At 59.6% G+C, this 16,161-nt stretch overlaps 5 protein-coding genes across 5 annotated transcripts; 3 read left to right on the forward strand and 2 right to left on the reverse strand.

Moving 5' to 3' along the window:
• Positions 1-207: 207 nt before the first annotated feature.
• Positions 208-1,368, forward strand: TRAVEDRAFT_129055 (uncharacterized protein; the record flags this gene model as incomplete). The annotated part of the gene is made up of 5 exons (XM_008043171.1): positions 208-370; positions 440-570; positions 624-794; positions 846-1,016; positions 1,129-1,368. The coding sequence occupies 5 exons, from the start codon at positions 208-210 to the stop codon at positions 1,366-1,368; spliced, it is 876 nt and encodes a 291-aa protein (XP_008041362.1).
• A 322-nt stretch (positions 1,369-1,690) lies between these two features.
• TRAVEDRAFT_59907 (uncharacterized protein) lies at positions 1,691-2,821 on the reverse strand (the record flags this gene model as incomplete). Its single annotated transcript, XM_008043172.1, has 3 exons — positions 1,691-2,120; positions 2,183-2,315; positions 2,378-2,821. The coding sequence occupies 3 exons, from the start codon at positions 2,819-2,821 to the stop codon at positions 1,942-1,944; spliced, it is 756 nt and encodes a 251-aa protein (XP_008041363.1). The 3' UTR covers positions 1,691-1,941.
• A 5,595-nt stretch (positions 2,822-8,416) lies between these two features.
• Positions 8,417-9,511, forward strand: TRAVEDRAFT_22130 (uncharacterized protein; the record flags this gene model as incomplete). Its single annotated transcript, XM_008042681.1, has 4 exons — positions 8,417-8,514; positions 8,579-8,728; positions 8,783-8,848; positions 8,911-9,511. The coding sequence occupies 4 exons, from the start codon at positions 8,417-8,419 to the stop codon at positions 9,509-9,511; spliced, it is 915 nt and encodes a 304-aa protein (XP_008040872.1).
• A 2,940-nt stretch (positions 9,512-12,451) lies between these two features.
• On the forward strand, positions 12,452-13,554 carry TRAVEDRAFT_22131 (uncharacterized protein; the record flags this gene model as incomplete). Its single annotated transcript, XM_008042682.1, has 3 exons — positions 12,452-12,510; positions 12,566-12,709; positions 12,963-13,554. The coding sequence occupies 3 exons, from the start codon at positions 12,452-12,454 to the stop codon at positions 13,552-13,554; spliced, it is 795 nt and encodes a 264-aa protein (XP_008040873.1).
• Positions 13,555-14,038: 484 nt separating this feature from the next.
• On the reverse strand, positions 14,039-16,058 carry TRAVEDRAFT_50125 (uncharacterized protein; the record flags this gene model as incomplete). The annotated part of the gene is made up of 11 exons (XM_008042888.1): positions 14,039-14,186; positions 14,255-14,284; positions 14,342-14,409; positions 14,469-14,542; positions 14,773-14,808; positions 14,860-14,890; positions 14,941-14,996; positions 15,056-15,495; positions 15,556-15,665; positions 15,720-15,905; positions 15,969-16,058. The coding sequence occupies 11 exons, from the start codon at positions 16,056-16,058 to the stop codon at positions 14,039-14,041; spliced, it is 1,269 nt and encodes a 422-aa protein (XP_008041079.1).
• Positions 16,059-16,161: the final 103 nt, after the last annotated feature.

Raw genomic sequence — 16,161 nt, forward strand, 5'->3', positions numbered from 1 at the left:
TAGCGCCCGAGTGAACGAACGGCAAGAATTGAGCACCCCTATTAAGTTTTAACCACGACCATTAATTATGGCCCAACCTCTTCCTCGGCCGAATGCATTCGACACCGGCAGTGCTCGCACGGCGTATGCACAGTGTCTCGTTCTCGAAACGAATGCGTTGGCCAATACCTCCGCCGCCGTCCCACAAGTGGGCGCCTTGATCAAAACATGCTCAGACCCCTAGTGTGCGCTCGCCTTCTCGGACGACTGCTGCTCGAGGCGCCGACTGAGGACGGTCGCACCAATGTCGCCTCGGAGATCGTGCAGTGTCTAGGTGATAGCGAACTCTTCCGACTGGCGAACCTCTACAAGGATCACTTTATCCGGCTGTGTAAGTCAACACTACCTCGACTGAAAATGCATGTGCGCTTAAGCTTACGCAGGATCTCGGTTTCCACAGTCTTCAGAGAAAAGGACCGCACTCCTGCACCTTCTTCACATTCGTCCGCGCCATCGGTCGGCCTAAAGAACGGTGAACTCCGCAATATGTCGCTCCCGACTCCGCCATCCCATGCCACAGCCAAGGCCGATGTACGTCCGCTAATTTCGTTTATCAATAGTCGAGACATACTGAGCTCTCATAGGCCCTGCAACGAGACGGGTACCGGTGCATGCTCTCGCGACGTCTCGACGTCGACTCGTTGGACAATGGACTCATCCCTGTCGACGAGGCGACCACCGGCATGGTCGTGCACACCCATTGCACCCATATCTTCGCCAAGTCCACAAATGAGGATCTCAGTGACTCCGCCCAGGTGCGCCTTCACTGTCTAATCGCCGTTGTTCGTGATCTCATCCACCCGTAGGCGGCCTATGCAGCATCCCTGCACGCTATACTGCATCGTTTCGGTGGTGTCGATTCGACTGAAGAACTCAACGGCGCAAACGTACACCGCCTCGAGAACATCCTCACCCTGAGTCTCGACACGCACACATCCTTCGACCGACTGCAGCTCTGGCTGGCCAAAATCCCTGGGGTGAGCGATCACGTCTCCATCTCCCGACGCCCTAGATTGACTCCCCATCCATTCGTAGTCTAAGCACAGCTACACCGTGGAGGCTCCGAGCTCTAGGCGGTATCTTCTCCAGATGGTCCCCAGCACGCGCGTCGACTTCACCACCCCTGACCCGGTGACGCTTCCGCTGCCTGAAGCACGTTACCTCAGGACTCATGCGGCTTGCGCGCGCGTCGCCCACCTGTCGGGCGTTGCGGAGTGCATCGCCAAGATTTTGCATGAGGAGGAAGTCACGAGGGTTTTGGCGGCCGATGGAGGCTCGAGCGAGCTCTTGAAACACGTACTTGTGCATCGTCTGGGTATCATGGCATAGACTGATGCGGGCGAGCACAATGGTTAGTGAAGGTGCGCTGTAATGATGAGGGGGTAAAGTGCTGGGGATTACGTACAGGCAGAAGCCAGTCGTTCATCCGGGACACCGCGACGACGATATCATTATTATTATCATTATCCGAGTTTATTATCTACTGCAGAGCGACGCCCTATGTCTGATAGTACGTACGATGGAGAGGTGTGCGGTGGGAGACGCGACGAAGATATGCAGCGCGAGAGTATTGTAACGGAGCGCGACGTCGTGCAAGCCGCGGACCTGCCAGACCTGCCAGACCTGTCTCGCGTCTTCGAGCGGTGTTAGGCGGATGCATGGTACTGCATTCAGATGCTGTCTATGTACAGCTGCTATACGTATTGTACAATATAATGTAGTGTGATGAGGTGTCGCTCGGAGCAGAGGGCAGATGCAACGGGAGATCGTAACACTGCGGTAAGCCGAATGAGCTTCAGGGGCTGTCTAGAGGTACATGAGCGGCCAGTGCGCATATACATCTGCCACCCCTGAACCATATGGTAGTAGTACACGTCACGTCGAGCAAAAGTGAGGTTCCAGCTAGTGCATGTCAACGTCTTGGTCCGCGGGCAGTGTGTCGTCCTCGTAATCGCTGTGCCCGAAGATCTCGTCGATGGGCAGGTCGTCGAGGTTGAGGTCGATTTCTGCGGCGTACGCCTCGAGCTCCTCGTCGAGAAGGTCGTCGGGGGAGACGTATGTTGTCTTTGATCCTTGCGACTCTATACGCAAGGTAAAAGTCTGGTCAGAAGGAGTCATTCGTTAGGAAAAAGGGGGGTATTACCTTCCATATCTTCCTCCCAGCTATGCGGGTCCTCCATATCCGGGTCAAAGGAGGAGCCAACGTCATCCGCATACGACAGGCGGTACGCGTGCCGCTGCTTCCTCTTCGCACTCTCGACAATGCGGCGGAACAGCTAGAGGCCATTACACGTCAGTTATCGCTTCCCCGACATGGCCGCAAGAAAGGGGCGCGCACCTCGTCATTGAGCATCGTGTCCTCGTCCTCATCATCCTCGTCCATCATCTCGTCCGCGCCATCGCTGCGCGCGTCGCTGCTGAGGTGCCGCGACCCCCGCTGGACTGCCCGCTCGCGCTTCTTCGCGGCGCGCTCGATGACCCGCGCCGTCAGACGTTCCTTGAGAAACGCCTTCCGTGGCGCCTCCTCCGTGGGCACCGCTCCGCTGCTCGAGCCCTCGCCGTGCCCGTGGCCGCTCGAACGTCTCCGCTGTGCCTCGGACTCCCGCACACGCTGGGGCGCCGACGAGCTGAATGGGGTTGACTTGTACTGCGAGCGGCGGCGGGCGCTGGCGCTGGCGGCCGGAGACGAGCCTGGGCTTGCGAGCGGTGACGAGCGAAGCGGAATGTGCGAGTACGTTGTGGGGGATCCGAAACTCGACCTTGAGGGCGTTGCTGGGGTCATGAATATCGAGGTCTGCATTGTCGTCGACGTCGAGAGCAAGGTGTGGCTGAGTGTGGGGAACTTCGCAGAGGTCTAACGCCCTTTAGACGCCCGAGAATGCTCTGCTAAGCCACAAGCGCGCGATAAACAGTCACAACGCGTCGTGCACGTGATAATGGATACGCGATCGGTCACACTCTCGCACTCGGCGTGATGGGCGCGCTTAGCGCTCTCAACGCTTCCGAAGAACCAGCACCAGCCCCCAGGGACCTCGCCGCCGTTAACGCCAATATATAATATTGTGAGTCGTTGTGCCACTTTGATATATAATTGGAATTGGGCGTGCATTTCCTCCGCGTTGCCACATATATTCGAAATTCACCTACGTGGTGCATATGACCCATACAAGGCTGACGGATTACTTCTTAATAGTACGGTGAAATCCCACACGATGGCATCGCAAGGCCCGTCATCGGGCATTTATAGATTAGTATCAGATGGTATCACTACGCACTAGACCTGTGCGTTTACCGTGAAAGTTTGAACACCGAAGGCTGACCTGGATCGTAAAACGCGAGCCTCATCGACGGCGCAAATGAGGCGTCACCGTATCCAGGCACATTGGTGTTATGCGGACACCGGGTTGCGCGATTTGTAGGACACGGGCAGTGACGGTAGGTTTCGAGAACGCATGATCAACCACTCGAGCATGCTGATTTTTTTAATCCAGCCGTTCGAGTACTTACTGCGAACGATCCGCTGGACTCGCAACTGCGACAACAGACCGCCACGGTGTTCCGACGCTTCTTGTGATGAAGGCGAGGCAATAGACTGCGGTCTGTTTATTCGGCTCCTGAGAACAATAATTAGCGTTATGTACTACCGACATCTCGCTCCCCGAGTTCCGCACAGCGATCTGTCGCAGGAGGAGGGTCCCCTTCTAACCGTGAGAACCCGTGCGGTACTTTGGACCCACAACCGGCAAGCAAGACCCCGGTCCCAGACGCCTCTACCGCCCGCCCGATTCTCGTGCTGCACGTCGTACGAGGCGAGCCCAGCTCTCAGACGGGCCGCCTCCTTACCTCACGACAATTTCGACAACGCACGTCAGCCCGGCGCCCATCCCACGCCCATGCACGCGGGGGCTGACGTGTGCGCGCGGTCGCGCAGGCCAGCAGGGTCCTCACTCGAAAAATCACCAGGGCCCTGCATACAGCACGAGATGGCTTCTCGCATTGTCTCCAGCCCATCGATGGCCGATAGCAACAGCGGTACCGGCGCCGATTATGCCGCGCGGCGCAGCGGACGCCCATCTGCGCGAAAAAAGCCCCATTTACGGCACCGTGCAAGGTCGCAGAAGCACGGTGCGCGGCGGGCGCATCTTTCAAATGGCGGGCGCGTACGTCACCTGTGATTGTTCTTGAAACGTTGGAATTCAGCTTCCTGGGCCGCTCCGCGCACCCTGGATGCAGGCTGCGCGCGCCGTCGCGATACGCTGTTGTCCGCGTCGTCTCCCATGGTGCTCACTGGAAGCCAGCGGTGCGCCTCGCTACAATCACCGCGTCGGCTGCAGATATCTGCGCTGCATTCAGTCTGCGACAGATCCCCCTGGGTGTGGGCGTGGTCGATGACGTTCTCTGCAATTCAGATCGGGCGGCAAAGTTGGGGTCTTTGCATCCTGCGCCACATGGTGACTGGGACAGAGATGAAAAAGATGCAATGTGGGCGGGGTAGCAGATGTGCGCCCTGCCCTGGTCGTCCGAATCCTTCGGGTTGCGGGACCTGAGCCGGGCAGACAACAGCGGTCCAGATATTCGGCGATGCATCTTCGATATGAGATAATACAGTTTTCTTGTTGTTGGGCTCCAAGCTGTCCATGCGCCACGGTGGCCTTGGACCTGGGGGCGGACGTGTCGCAGGTACAGGTAGGCGCCATATGAATGAATCGATTGCGCCAGTCTCCGGGGAGCGAAACGGGAAATCCCGGGCGCAAGAAGCCCTTGGGTCCACACATCAAAGTCGTCGGGACGTCCTTCGACGCCGCGAGCGCCCAACGGAGACAGTTCGTCAAACGCCGTCCTACATCTTTTGAAGAGACCCTTGCGTCCATTGGTACCTATCGATCGCGAACTCGGACGCAGAAGCGTTGTCGAACTGCCGAACACTCGCTCGCACCGCCCGAGGAAGTATCACTGCGTGGTCGGCCGTCGGCCGCGTCGACGAGCGCAACACAGAAGCAGAGGATGGGCAGCCGCCCCCGCGCCCACGATCGCGCCGTCGCACGCCGCACGACGGCTGCCAGGGTTCCACAGATGCAGTCGGCCGAGGAGCCGCCAGGTAGTCAAGTCAGCCCCGCCCCCGACGGACGACGGGCGACGGGCGCATCATCGCTCGACTCCACGTCGCACGAGCTCGAACGAACCCTAGTACGTGCGAAGGCGCGTGGCGGGGGGACCCACAAGACGCAGCATCGCCCACGTGCTGATGCGCAGGGGAATCAGCCTATCCCTATCAGCAGCAAAGATAGACGTCGATGCAGGTCGATGCACGCACAGCCTCGCCCTGGGGGCGGGGGCCCGTGCGCGGGTTCGCGAAGCCTGCATTCGGCGGGGGCGCATCGGAGGGTCGATGAGCGCTGAGCGCCGCGGCGCACCCGGGACGTCGCGATGTCGATTCCGCAGGCCCGCGGCCGTGCATCGTCGCGCCTGGTGGCGGCGTTTGCGATCGTGTTTCGGAATGGGGAAGGTGGGGCCCGTGCTGCGAGGCGGGGAACGGTGCGAGATGGCGAGATGGCGAGATGGTGTTCGAGGGATGGGCGAACACTGTTTGGGAGAGTCGCCGATCGTGTCCTGCGCGGGCGGCGCGCAGGTCGCTCTCACGCCCCGCGAGGGGGCACAGCATCGAATTCATGGCGGCGACCTTCTAGCGGCGGCGAAGAGGTCCCCGTAAGGTACGACGGTTCAGACCGCACTAATACGTAGTATGAGGCGGACGACCACAGTCAGCATAGCCCTGTGGAAGTGCGGGAGAACGAACTCTGCTGCCTAATGGGTTCCCCCCACCCGAATTTGAAGACATCTTTGCTGAGATCGGGAGGACCGCTCGACAGAGTGTATCGGTGAATATGTCTCCGATGGCGCCGGGCGCGCTTGAGGCAAGCGACTGCATTGTTTGAAGAGACTTATGGGGCCGACTGCGTAGGTTCGGCATACGCCTATGTCGCGGTTGACGTCCTCGGTAATGAAGCTAGCGCTTACCGCTGAATTCGTGTTATCTGCTATGAATTTATGGATGGCGATTTACTTGCAGTGAACAGAGTTGCGATACCGCAGCACTCGAGTGACGGACCGAAGGTGGCGGGTGGTGCTCACCACGCGCTGCTTCATCAAGAAGGAATGTGGTGCTAACAGCTAGAAGCTGCACGGTGGGCCTGATCCCGGCGTCATCTCGCATTCTCCGCGAGCGCATGGTAATCCCTGCGGTGGGCATCCGCAGTCTTGTTCCTCAGTGTGAAGCCGGGCGCTGTCATATGTCTTCTATTGCCGACGCTGCGAATACACGGGCCTTGTGTGCGACGGAGAAGTGCGCACAGCGCGCCTCGCAATGCATACGCGGGAGAAGGAGAAGAGTGACGCAATGGACAGCGCGTGACGCGGGGAAGCTGACCGGGGATATGAAGAAGAGCGTTAAAGAGCTGCGTAAGACCGTATGTCAAATGAGCAGGTGCTGGCAGACCGACGGTTCTTCCCGATGCGCCCAGCGCACGGCGGACGGGCCCCCGCAGCTGTTACGGCAGTGCGCCTAAGAAGGCGGAAGTCAAACCTCCGTTTCAACGCCCGGGTAAAGCGTGTGTATTCTGCTCCAAAAACAATCAGTGCAGATCGCAATGTATCCCTGAATGCTGCAACGGCGGGGAAGCGAGAACGCTCCGAACCACGTACCTTCGGCGCCCAATGCTCAGGCCCCAGATACGATCCTCCCGAGAACGAGCGGAGGCCTAAGCGACGACGGAGACGTAAAAACGGAAGCTCCGTAGTGGGTGGTGATTCCTGTGCAGGCCTAGACCATATTCGTCCGGCACGCGTCACAGGAAACACTTCTGCGAGCTGTGGAAGGCGGGGGGCGTCAAAGTTTGCATGTTGTGGAGGCTTCGGGACGTATGCGATGCTTCTCGATATCGCGAGGAACCTGTGCGATGTTCATGGTTGGTAGGGACGTCCGATTGACCGGCGGTCGAGACGGCGTTCAGCGCTGATTAGCCAACATACGTCTGACGGGAGGTGGGGGCGCGGAGCTCCTTCGAGGAGCCCAATCCCCTACGCCCCGAGTATCAGACTGCACCCTAATACAGCGTCGCCGAGAAGCACGGAGAGCCTGGACGCTCGCGCCGGAGCTGGCGGGGACGAGGACGAGAGTCATGAGTGCTGGAGAGACGAGTACGGACGACGGATCGTGCGGGTGACTGTGCATGGCCTCGAGGACGGCAGGAGTTGCACTCGAGGTGGAGGATCCATGATTGACCGCGGGCGGACAGAGACAAGCGGACCCGGCCCAGCGGGCGCGCGGGCGTTTGTTGGCAAACTCAAATGTGACCTCAGAGTGACAGTCACGCAGGGTATCGCCGTGGGCGTCTATGGTTGGGCGGGAAAGCTGTACGTGTACTCGGATCGCCTCGCATCTCTCTCCTGTGCCACCTCCATCGCTCCGTCCTCCTCGCCCGTTCTGTTTGACAATAGCTCCCTCCGCTGGTTACGCCTTCTATACACCTGAGATGCATGCAGGCTGTGTCGGTGGGGCTCCTGGGGGGCGTAACTTGTGCACTGCCTGCAGTTCGCTGTTGATTCGTTGACCCTGCATACTGGGGGCTCTGGGGAATTGTCGTGCCATCTTAGATACTCTCTTTTGTGCCAATTGTATCTGTCCGCTGGCCTGGGGTGCGACGCTCTCGGATGCAGAGCCTTGTGGTGGTGTAGGCACCGTCGTGATCTTCTGTGGTCGTTGAACCTCCTGGATCTCTGTCGCCTTATGGTCGACAAAATCAGACATGTCCGGCAGCAGCAGCTCCGGTTGCGTACTCTCTGAGCAGTCTCCGATGGCTGATCTTCGTGCACCCTTACGCCCTGAAACACTTCCCGCGCGAGAGCGCATGGCAGACGGCGACCTGAGCTCTCTGACCCCCTGTGCTCGCTCTGCTTGTGCCCGGCCATCCCGAGGACAGGGTGGGGTGTCACGCACGGATTGTTCATGGGAACCCCGAGGTCCCGGGTGCTAGACGCGTTTTTCCTTGGGTCTAGTCATCATCAAGAACCAGCTTAGTCGCGCTCTGCCGACAGAGCCTCGCGCTTGCATTTGGCATCATCAACAGCGCACACTGCCGCGCCAGGGATCTATGGGTTGCATCGGAGCCATTTTTTACGGCGGTCCTTCTTGTTCCTGCCTCAACCCTGCCTTCCCACCCGCTGTAGAGCCACGGCTGCATCTCGCCATCATCTCATCACTGGACCACTCTTGAAAAGGGCTCGCGACTCCTAGCGCACAGTAGATTATCTCCCTTTTCCCGTCGCCCACTCATCTCTGCGTCCTACACCGCGACCACATCCCGCCGCTCGCTGTACAATGCAGTCTCACCTGATCCACACGCCCGCTAGCAACCAGCGGCACCTCTCTAGCGCCGCTGACGGCGGACGTCGACTCTCTTCGGCTAGAAGCTTCGAGTACGCGTGCGGATCTGTCTGTGCTTTAGCTGCAGATATCTAATGATTGTCGTGTTATGTCTAGTGCTTCTGGCCTAGGATATGTCGACTCGTACGGGATACATCAACGTTCAGACCACTCTCATATCCCTCGCTCCGGCGTCAACCATGGCTCGTTCACTAACTCCGCTGCGGTTCAATCGTCGTACCGCGTCCAGGAGTACACGGAGAACCCGTAAGTGTGAACAATCGAATCGTTCCCCGCAAGATACGATGATCTTTGCCATAGGGCGTACCCTTCGTCAACCACGCCGAGTCCTCAGCTTACTGCTATTGACTGGCAATCTCCTAGGCCGTGAGCCGCCTTCAACATTTCTAAACCATCCCACCATGTTAACCTATCCTTCCAACCGCTAGAATGACCGTCATGCCGCCTGGCACGCCCAACGTGAACTTTGCCGGCACATTACCCACGTCACGCGGCGCTACGCACGCGCGCAACGGGCACTTCAACGGGCACTCTGGCTACAACGGCTACGACCACACTCGCCCGCCGCTCTCGCCCATCTACCACACGCCCGCGCACTCTGAGAACTACGGCAGTCCCTTCGGTGGCGCCCCCACTCAGTCTTTCGCAGACCCTGGCTACACTGGCTCGCACCCCGCGTCCTTCGCTTACGCTATGCAGCCCGTGCACAACACGCGGGTGCGGGAGACGCCGCGCTGCGAGTGGGCCAACTGCCGCATGCCCATCGACGACTCCTCCCCGGCGGGCATCGCGCGACACCTCAAGCAGCACCACGACGTGCAGGTCGCGGACAACCGCAGCCGCCACCCGTGCCGGTGGGGCGCGCAGCCGTGCGGCAAGGACATGTACCCGTCGAGCCTCGGGAAGCACATCGCGGAGTGCCACCTGCGCAACATGGTGAAGCAGTGTCCGCACTGCGGCGCGGACTTCGCGCGCGCGGACACGCTCTCGCGGCACATAAAGGCGTTCTGTCCGAACAGCAACGCGTGAGCCCCCGCCGCCGGGGAGCGCAGGTGCGTCTACCACAGCGTGTATGCGCGTGTGATTGCGGGGGCTGACGCGCGCGCCTTGCGGCTCTTCTTTAGGGTGCCGGCTGCGCCTCGGACGCGTCGCGGCGTCGATCTCGGGCTCGCAGGCTGCGCTTTCCTCGTCTGAGCTTCTTGTCCTCTGGGGGCGGCGGCCCGGCTGCTAGCTAGCCCCTCCCACCACTAAGTCCCGCCAAAATCCTTCTAGTACTACTATGGCTTGCGTTGACTCGGCTTCCGGTCTATGCTCCGCGCCGCTCTGTAACTGTACTCTTCGTGCGCTGTCCAGACGCCATGGCCCTTGGGACGGACCTGGCGTGTGGGCGGTGTAGCGCGCCCTCTTAATGCGATATCCAGATGGCTGGCATTGACGGCTCGTGCGATGACGTCTGTCTGCTGCACTCGTGGTCTGAAACGCTGCACGCTGCACGCTGTACTAGTGAACGGCATTGGCACATCCCGCTTGCGCCGCCGCGGCCGCGAGGCTGTTCGATCTCTCGGGTCGGCGGCTTTCAGCTCGTTCATTTCTGGCGCACTGTTCCATGCCTCCCGACTTAGGGTTTCGCAGTGGCTCCCTGCGGGCGTCTCTCGGGCTGCTGGCTGAGGTCCCGCGCCGCAGGCTGCCGCGTGTCTCCCGTGTGCCGCGCACATGCCCGATGGTACTGTATCCGCTGTCTGCCCGGCGACTCACGAGTACTCACAAGCCGCATGCGGGCCCGACGGGCCCCATTGACACTCCCGTGGCCTCCGCCTCGCACGCCTGGGCCTCGCGCGCCTTCGCGTCGGGAACACGGGCCATGCTGCGCGGGCGGCATGTTATTATTACGTGCGCCTCGATGCTGGACTTTCCCTTCGGATAGTCACAACACTTCGATTCCTCTCTAACTCCCCGGGGTTCCTTCCCGCACTGCGATCATATCCCAGTGAGCATTGCAACTTCCTTACACGTCCTTGCCGCCCGCTGACCTCTTCCGTACTCACATGGGATGCTGTCCGGCGCTGTTCCAGCGAGCTGGTCCGGACCCGCAGCACCTCGTCCATCGCCTTCCCTGCGAGACCCGCGCGCCCGCCGTCGTATGTGGTTGGAACAAATACCCATGTATAGGACAATGTGAGTGCATCATGGCCGCCCTCTTTCTCATGCGCGCTCGTCCTTTGCCCACCGCCCATACACGCTCATTTCTGTAGCGCCTCTTCGGACCGGCGCCCACCTCCGCGGACACCCATCCCACTCTCATTTCCCTGCAGCCGCCCATGCCAATCGCAGCCTCTTGGCGGGACCCCCGGAAATTCCCCGCTGGGACTGGCAGTATGAAGAGCCGCGGGCGCTCGCGTGGGGCAGCGCGAAACACTAGGAAACACTCCAGGGGGGTCGGGACGAACGGATCGGCGATGCCCACAGGTACGCCCGCCGGGAAGCTGACAGTGCGTTCCCCGCGTCGGCGTGTTCTTCGGGGATTGTGTTAAGCTTTGCATTCCCTGCAGCATGCATGTTGCTAGATACGCCCGGATATATCGCGTGTTCCCTTGCTCCTGCCAACCTTGGGCGATGTTTGCTGTCCTCTTCCGAGCCCGGGGCTGGGCTGTCGGAGCGCGCAATGCTGCCGACGGGACTAGCGAAACGCATCACAGCTCCCGCCGCAGCCCGCGTTACGTGCCACGGCATGCAGTGGGGCGCGCGGGGGCGTCCCGCGAATGGGTGCCTTCCAGGCACCATGGGTCGCATGCGCATCTGCCTGGATATCCTCGGTGCGGATAGCGGTAGCTGATCATATTCAAGCGTTCGATCGGACGGGGCAGTTCCACCCCGCGCTCCTGCCCCGGCGCTTTCGTAGTTGGCACTGGATGCCGTGAGTGACCTCTATGTCGCACACATTGCTCGTCCCCTCGAACGTAAACACCACGCGCTCGCGGTTCGTTGAATGCGAGGATTATTCCATGCTGCCCACGGGTGACACAACTTCCTCTGGATCACCTTGCGATCCACAGCGCAGGGCGAGGCGTGTGCACCGCCGGCGTCTGTGTGGCGCTATGAGCGTCTGAATCTCGCTGCACGATCTTGAATCTTCCCATTCATGATCAATATCCGGATAGACACGAGGTGCTGTGCGTCGCCTTGTGCAGGGGCAAGATCTGCGCTAGCCGGTGCATACTAGGCAGCATGGTGAGCCAATCCCCTGCGTATGTTCTGAAAAATTTCTCTAATGACGTTACCAACCTGTGCGATGCAGGCTTGTTCGCTGACATAGCGAGTAGATGTTGCCCGGCTGCCCGTCCTCCGCGGAACGAGGACTCCATCGTGCACCGATTTTGCGGTATCTTTGCGGACATGGAGACCTTGTGCTCTCGACAGGGCTCTCGTAAACATACCAGTACGGCATGAAGGGGTGATTATCCGGCAAAGCGCGACAGGATCTCGACAGCGCTCCTCCTCTCTCGTTTCAAGCTGGCGCCGAGGGGCGTCCTGGCTGCATCCCTGCATCGATTGGGCTCTAGCACAGGTAAGGTTAGCTGAATACTCCTTCATATGGGCCTCCACAGCTCAATCTTCAATGAATTACCCAGCAATGGCGCCCAGGAAGGCGCTGGGAAGCAGTCTCGGTCACACCGACCCCTCCTTCCTGAGACGCCAGAATAGTTACAGCCCTTCACTATGCCTTGCGGTACTTACGTATCCAAAGGCAGTGGGACAGAACGTGGGTGCAGTGCGCGGGGGGCGTGCCCGGACCCGCTAGTCACGTATGGTACTTAAAAGGACCATTGGTACTTTCACGATCTGCAAGAGTCCGCCCACTCAACTCCCCCGTTTCCCGCTCTCCCTCGAGTCCCCTGTCTACTGCGCACCCCCCCTCAGAGGCTCACCAACGGGGACTTCAGCTACCAGGCTTGACCTCCAACCACCAACATGCACCCTCAACGTTCATACAGTAGCTCGCCGTCCGACGACGGCGCACATTACGACAGGTAAGCGACGGTTTCCTTTTTCGCAGCCGAAGAACGTCTCCCTCACCACCACTAGCTCACCCGGGTCTACGCACTCCCAACCTGGACCCCAACCACACCTCTACACTGAAAACGCTCCTACCTCCCCGCGCGACGGCTACGCCTTGCACTCAGGCTACCCCGCTATGAATGGAACACTCGATGGCAACTTGCGCCCCCAGTGAGTCTCCATGCTTATGAGCTATGTATACGCACTTACACTATCACAAGCCCGAATAGAGATGCGCGACAGCATCGTTCGGACTGGACTGCGCAAGACCCCTCCGGATACCCGCCTTCCTACTCCCAACAGCCAAACTCTTCCTACATAAGTTACACCGATACAACGTTCCCCGGAGCCGCTCAAGCTCTTCCCTTTGCGTATCTGTTAGTCATCCTCTACCTGCGTGTGGCTCCTTGCTGACATCTCCTAGTCTCCCACAGGATGGGTCGCTCGAGCCCCGCTACGACACGCTTGCCTCGTCGCACATCTACAACTCATCTCCCGCATATCCCCCTGCCCCCCGCACTTATCATGCTCATGAGGCTACTCCCTCAACCTTTGTGGACTATGCCCTGGCCGCGAGCTACGGGCAACCCATCCGCGCGCCCTACCCAACGGGCAGTACTTCCCCTGATGTCTCTCGTCTCTCCTACGTCCCACCAATGCCGCCGAACCGTACCCAGTACCCTGACCATATCCACAAACCGGCCCTGCCGATGTGCGAATGGGACGGGTGCAATCAGCCGTTGGGTGACAATACGTGCGCCGGCGTCCGGCGGCACCTCCGGGACCACCATTACAAGGGCAAGCCGCCGTCTGCGAAGGATCCCGTGCAGTGCAAGTGGGGCGGGAGCTGCCGGCGGGAACCGATGCAGTGGGAGAACATCCCGAAGCACATCTCGGAGTGCCACACGAAGACGATGACCCGGTTCTGCGCGTTGTGCGGAGATAGTTTCGCGCGTAGCGACACGCTCAAGCGGCACAAGGAGGCTGGGAACTGCTCGAGGTCGAGCTTGCGTTAAGTCGCGATGGGCGTGCTGCACAAACGTACGTGCTACCCTCCCCACTGACGCCGTTCGAGGCCACTGATCTCTCGCGCAGAGCATGCGACGGCAAGCCCCGCAGGAGGAGGTTTGTCAACAATATCGACCACCGCCGTGTACGAATGTCCGATGAAACGGGTGTGATCCGGTAACGCGGATATCGCCCTGGGAAGTTTCGACTGAAGTTTGGACAACGCATTCGCCTAAAGAGGAAACCACGCCTTGGCTATGGCACTTGGGACTTACGAAGTTCTGAACTATGGACTCTGTCCCAGCAGTTCAGCGCGGGTGCGCTGGGTGACATGGTGGCCAACAGGAATTGGCGCACCACTGGATGCGACGGGGGAGCTTTCCTATGTCTAACTCGGACTCTCCGGATGGTAGGCGACTTTGGCAATCGAATTTTCCTATGTACGCACAACTCGTAACACAACGCGCTACAGGCTACTATCCTCCCCGCGTCCTACTTCACGCACACGGCGGTGCGGCTGCACCCTGGCATGTCCCGCGTGCGGGACGCAATCGCAGACTCGCCTCGCGGCGTCTGCGTTGCCTTCCCGCCCTCGATAGGCACTCGGAACAAGGCGTACGGCTTCGTACGCAGATCCGTCCTGCCGAAGAAGACATGTCAAAACGGAACCCTATCCACACCGCGGGCTGCCTCGACGCGTTGACGCACCCGTTTTGGTAGTCCGGACTGAGCCAAAGCCTGCCAGGAGGTGCTGGTGAGTGCGCACCCCGGGCGCGTATCGGTCAGATGACATACTGGTTCGCAGTGAAATAGAGGAAATGCCCTCCGGCCCTCAACGAGGCGACGGCAAGCGTGTCTGGCCACTACAGCGTGGTGATACATGAGCCCCTGCGTGCGCCCGGTCAGCCGAGGAAGCACGCACCTGGATCGCGGGGTCGCGGATGAACGGCTCAATTAAACCGGTCTTGGGGTTGAAGCGGTTAATGGCGTTGTGTTCTGAACGGGCCGCGCACGATTAGAGCTGCTGGCGGCGCTATATGTGACTCAGCCCGGCTTGTCTGGGGCGCCCAGGTAGATAAACCCTTGGTCATCGGTCTCGAGGCCGTCAGCGTGGCTGCCGGTCTCCCCCAGGTCCTGCACCGCTTGGTTGGCCAAGACGATTGCGCTGGGGTTCGTGGACGATGGCTGGACCTTCAAGAACGACGTTGGGACGCGGAACAACCTACGGCCGGTCAATGGGGTGTAGTAGAGGAACTCGCCATCTTGGACCCGACGTCAGCCCCAGGATGGCTTCATTCGCACACACGCCTTACCTTCCGAAAGGGCGATGCCGTCAACGGCGAACTGCGCAATATCAGCGAACCATGTCGGTCGCTGAAGGTGCCGGTACGTACCCGGTTGAAGAACGTAATGGCATTCGGGTCCATTGGAGGATGGAGGTACGTCGGCACTGTTCATGAAATGAACATCGATGCCCGACGGAAGGTTGTCAAGCACACGTGCACATACCTCCATTATGGAACGGGATAAAACCACTCTCGGCGGAGACCGAAGGATGGTTATCAAGGTGCCGCCACGATTGGCCGCTCGCCAAGTTGGCGACGACGATGCCGGGACGCTGCGGGGAGCTATCCGTGATATACGCGAAGCCGTCACCGCGGAGGTCGAACTGGACGTCGTTCAGGGACGAATCCGTGACCACGACGGTCGCGGGGAACGTGATAGCAGCGACCTTCGTTCCATTGAGGTCGAACCCGACGAGCTTCGGACCTCCGGGCGTCGCGGCATTTAACATCGTGCCATTAATGCGAGGACGGCCGGTATCCAGCGCCCAAACACGGTCCTTGCCATCCACGACGACAGATTGCACGAAGAGCAGCTTGTCGGTTGCTACGCTGAAGCCCGGATTGGATGCATTCAGGAACATAGGAGGTGTGTTCACATCTTGGCTATGAGGGCATACACGTTAACCGACGTGATAAATTGTTCATTAGAATAGAATCACGTACTTGGGGAAAGGGGCCTCAGTGGTGGAGCTGTTTATCTCCCCAAGCGTGAACGTCTCGTTTCCACGGGGAAAGCATGTGAAAATCCGCCCGTCGCTGCTTACGCCGACGCCCTGCAAAATGCCAGCTCGTAAGCTGGATATCAAAGCAGGATCGGCAGCGCTCACCGTTGGCCAATAATCAAAGTACGCGTGGACGAGCTCGATGGGAGGACCATACCGGCCGGTGTCGACATGAATCTTCGCACTGGCCAAGGCGCTGTCTCCGCCCGTCTCATTTGCAGGCAAAGGGATGACGGTATCCGCGACCGTCTGATTAGGCGGCGGCGTCAACGGAGGCGGATATTCCGGGAACTATAACCGCAAGCGCCTGTCAAATGTGCACAAGCATGGATAAACTGGATTGACGTTACGCACGTCGAAGACGTTCGACACAGTGGTCTCTTGAGAAACTGAAGCAGCTATTTCCGCTGCGATCAGGGTTACAAGGGTGAGTGAAAAGCGCATGTTGAACTGTGTGGGGATGCTGAAACTGCAAGCTTAGCAGCTGCTCCTCACTTCTTATACACAAGATACTCCAGGATCCCAATATAGATCAAAACGGCTCCAT

Source organism: Trametes versicolor, assembly GCF_000271585.1.
Source record: "Trametes versicolor FP-101664 SS1 unplaced genomic scaffold TRAVEscaffold_9, whole genome shotgun sequence".
Taxonomy (NCBI): Eukaryota; Fungi; Basidiomycota; class Agaricomycetes; order Polyporales; family Polyporaceae; genus Trametes; species Trametes versicolor.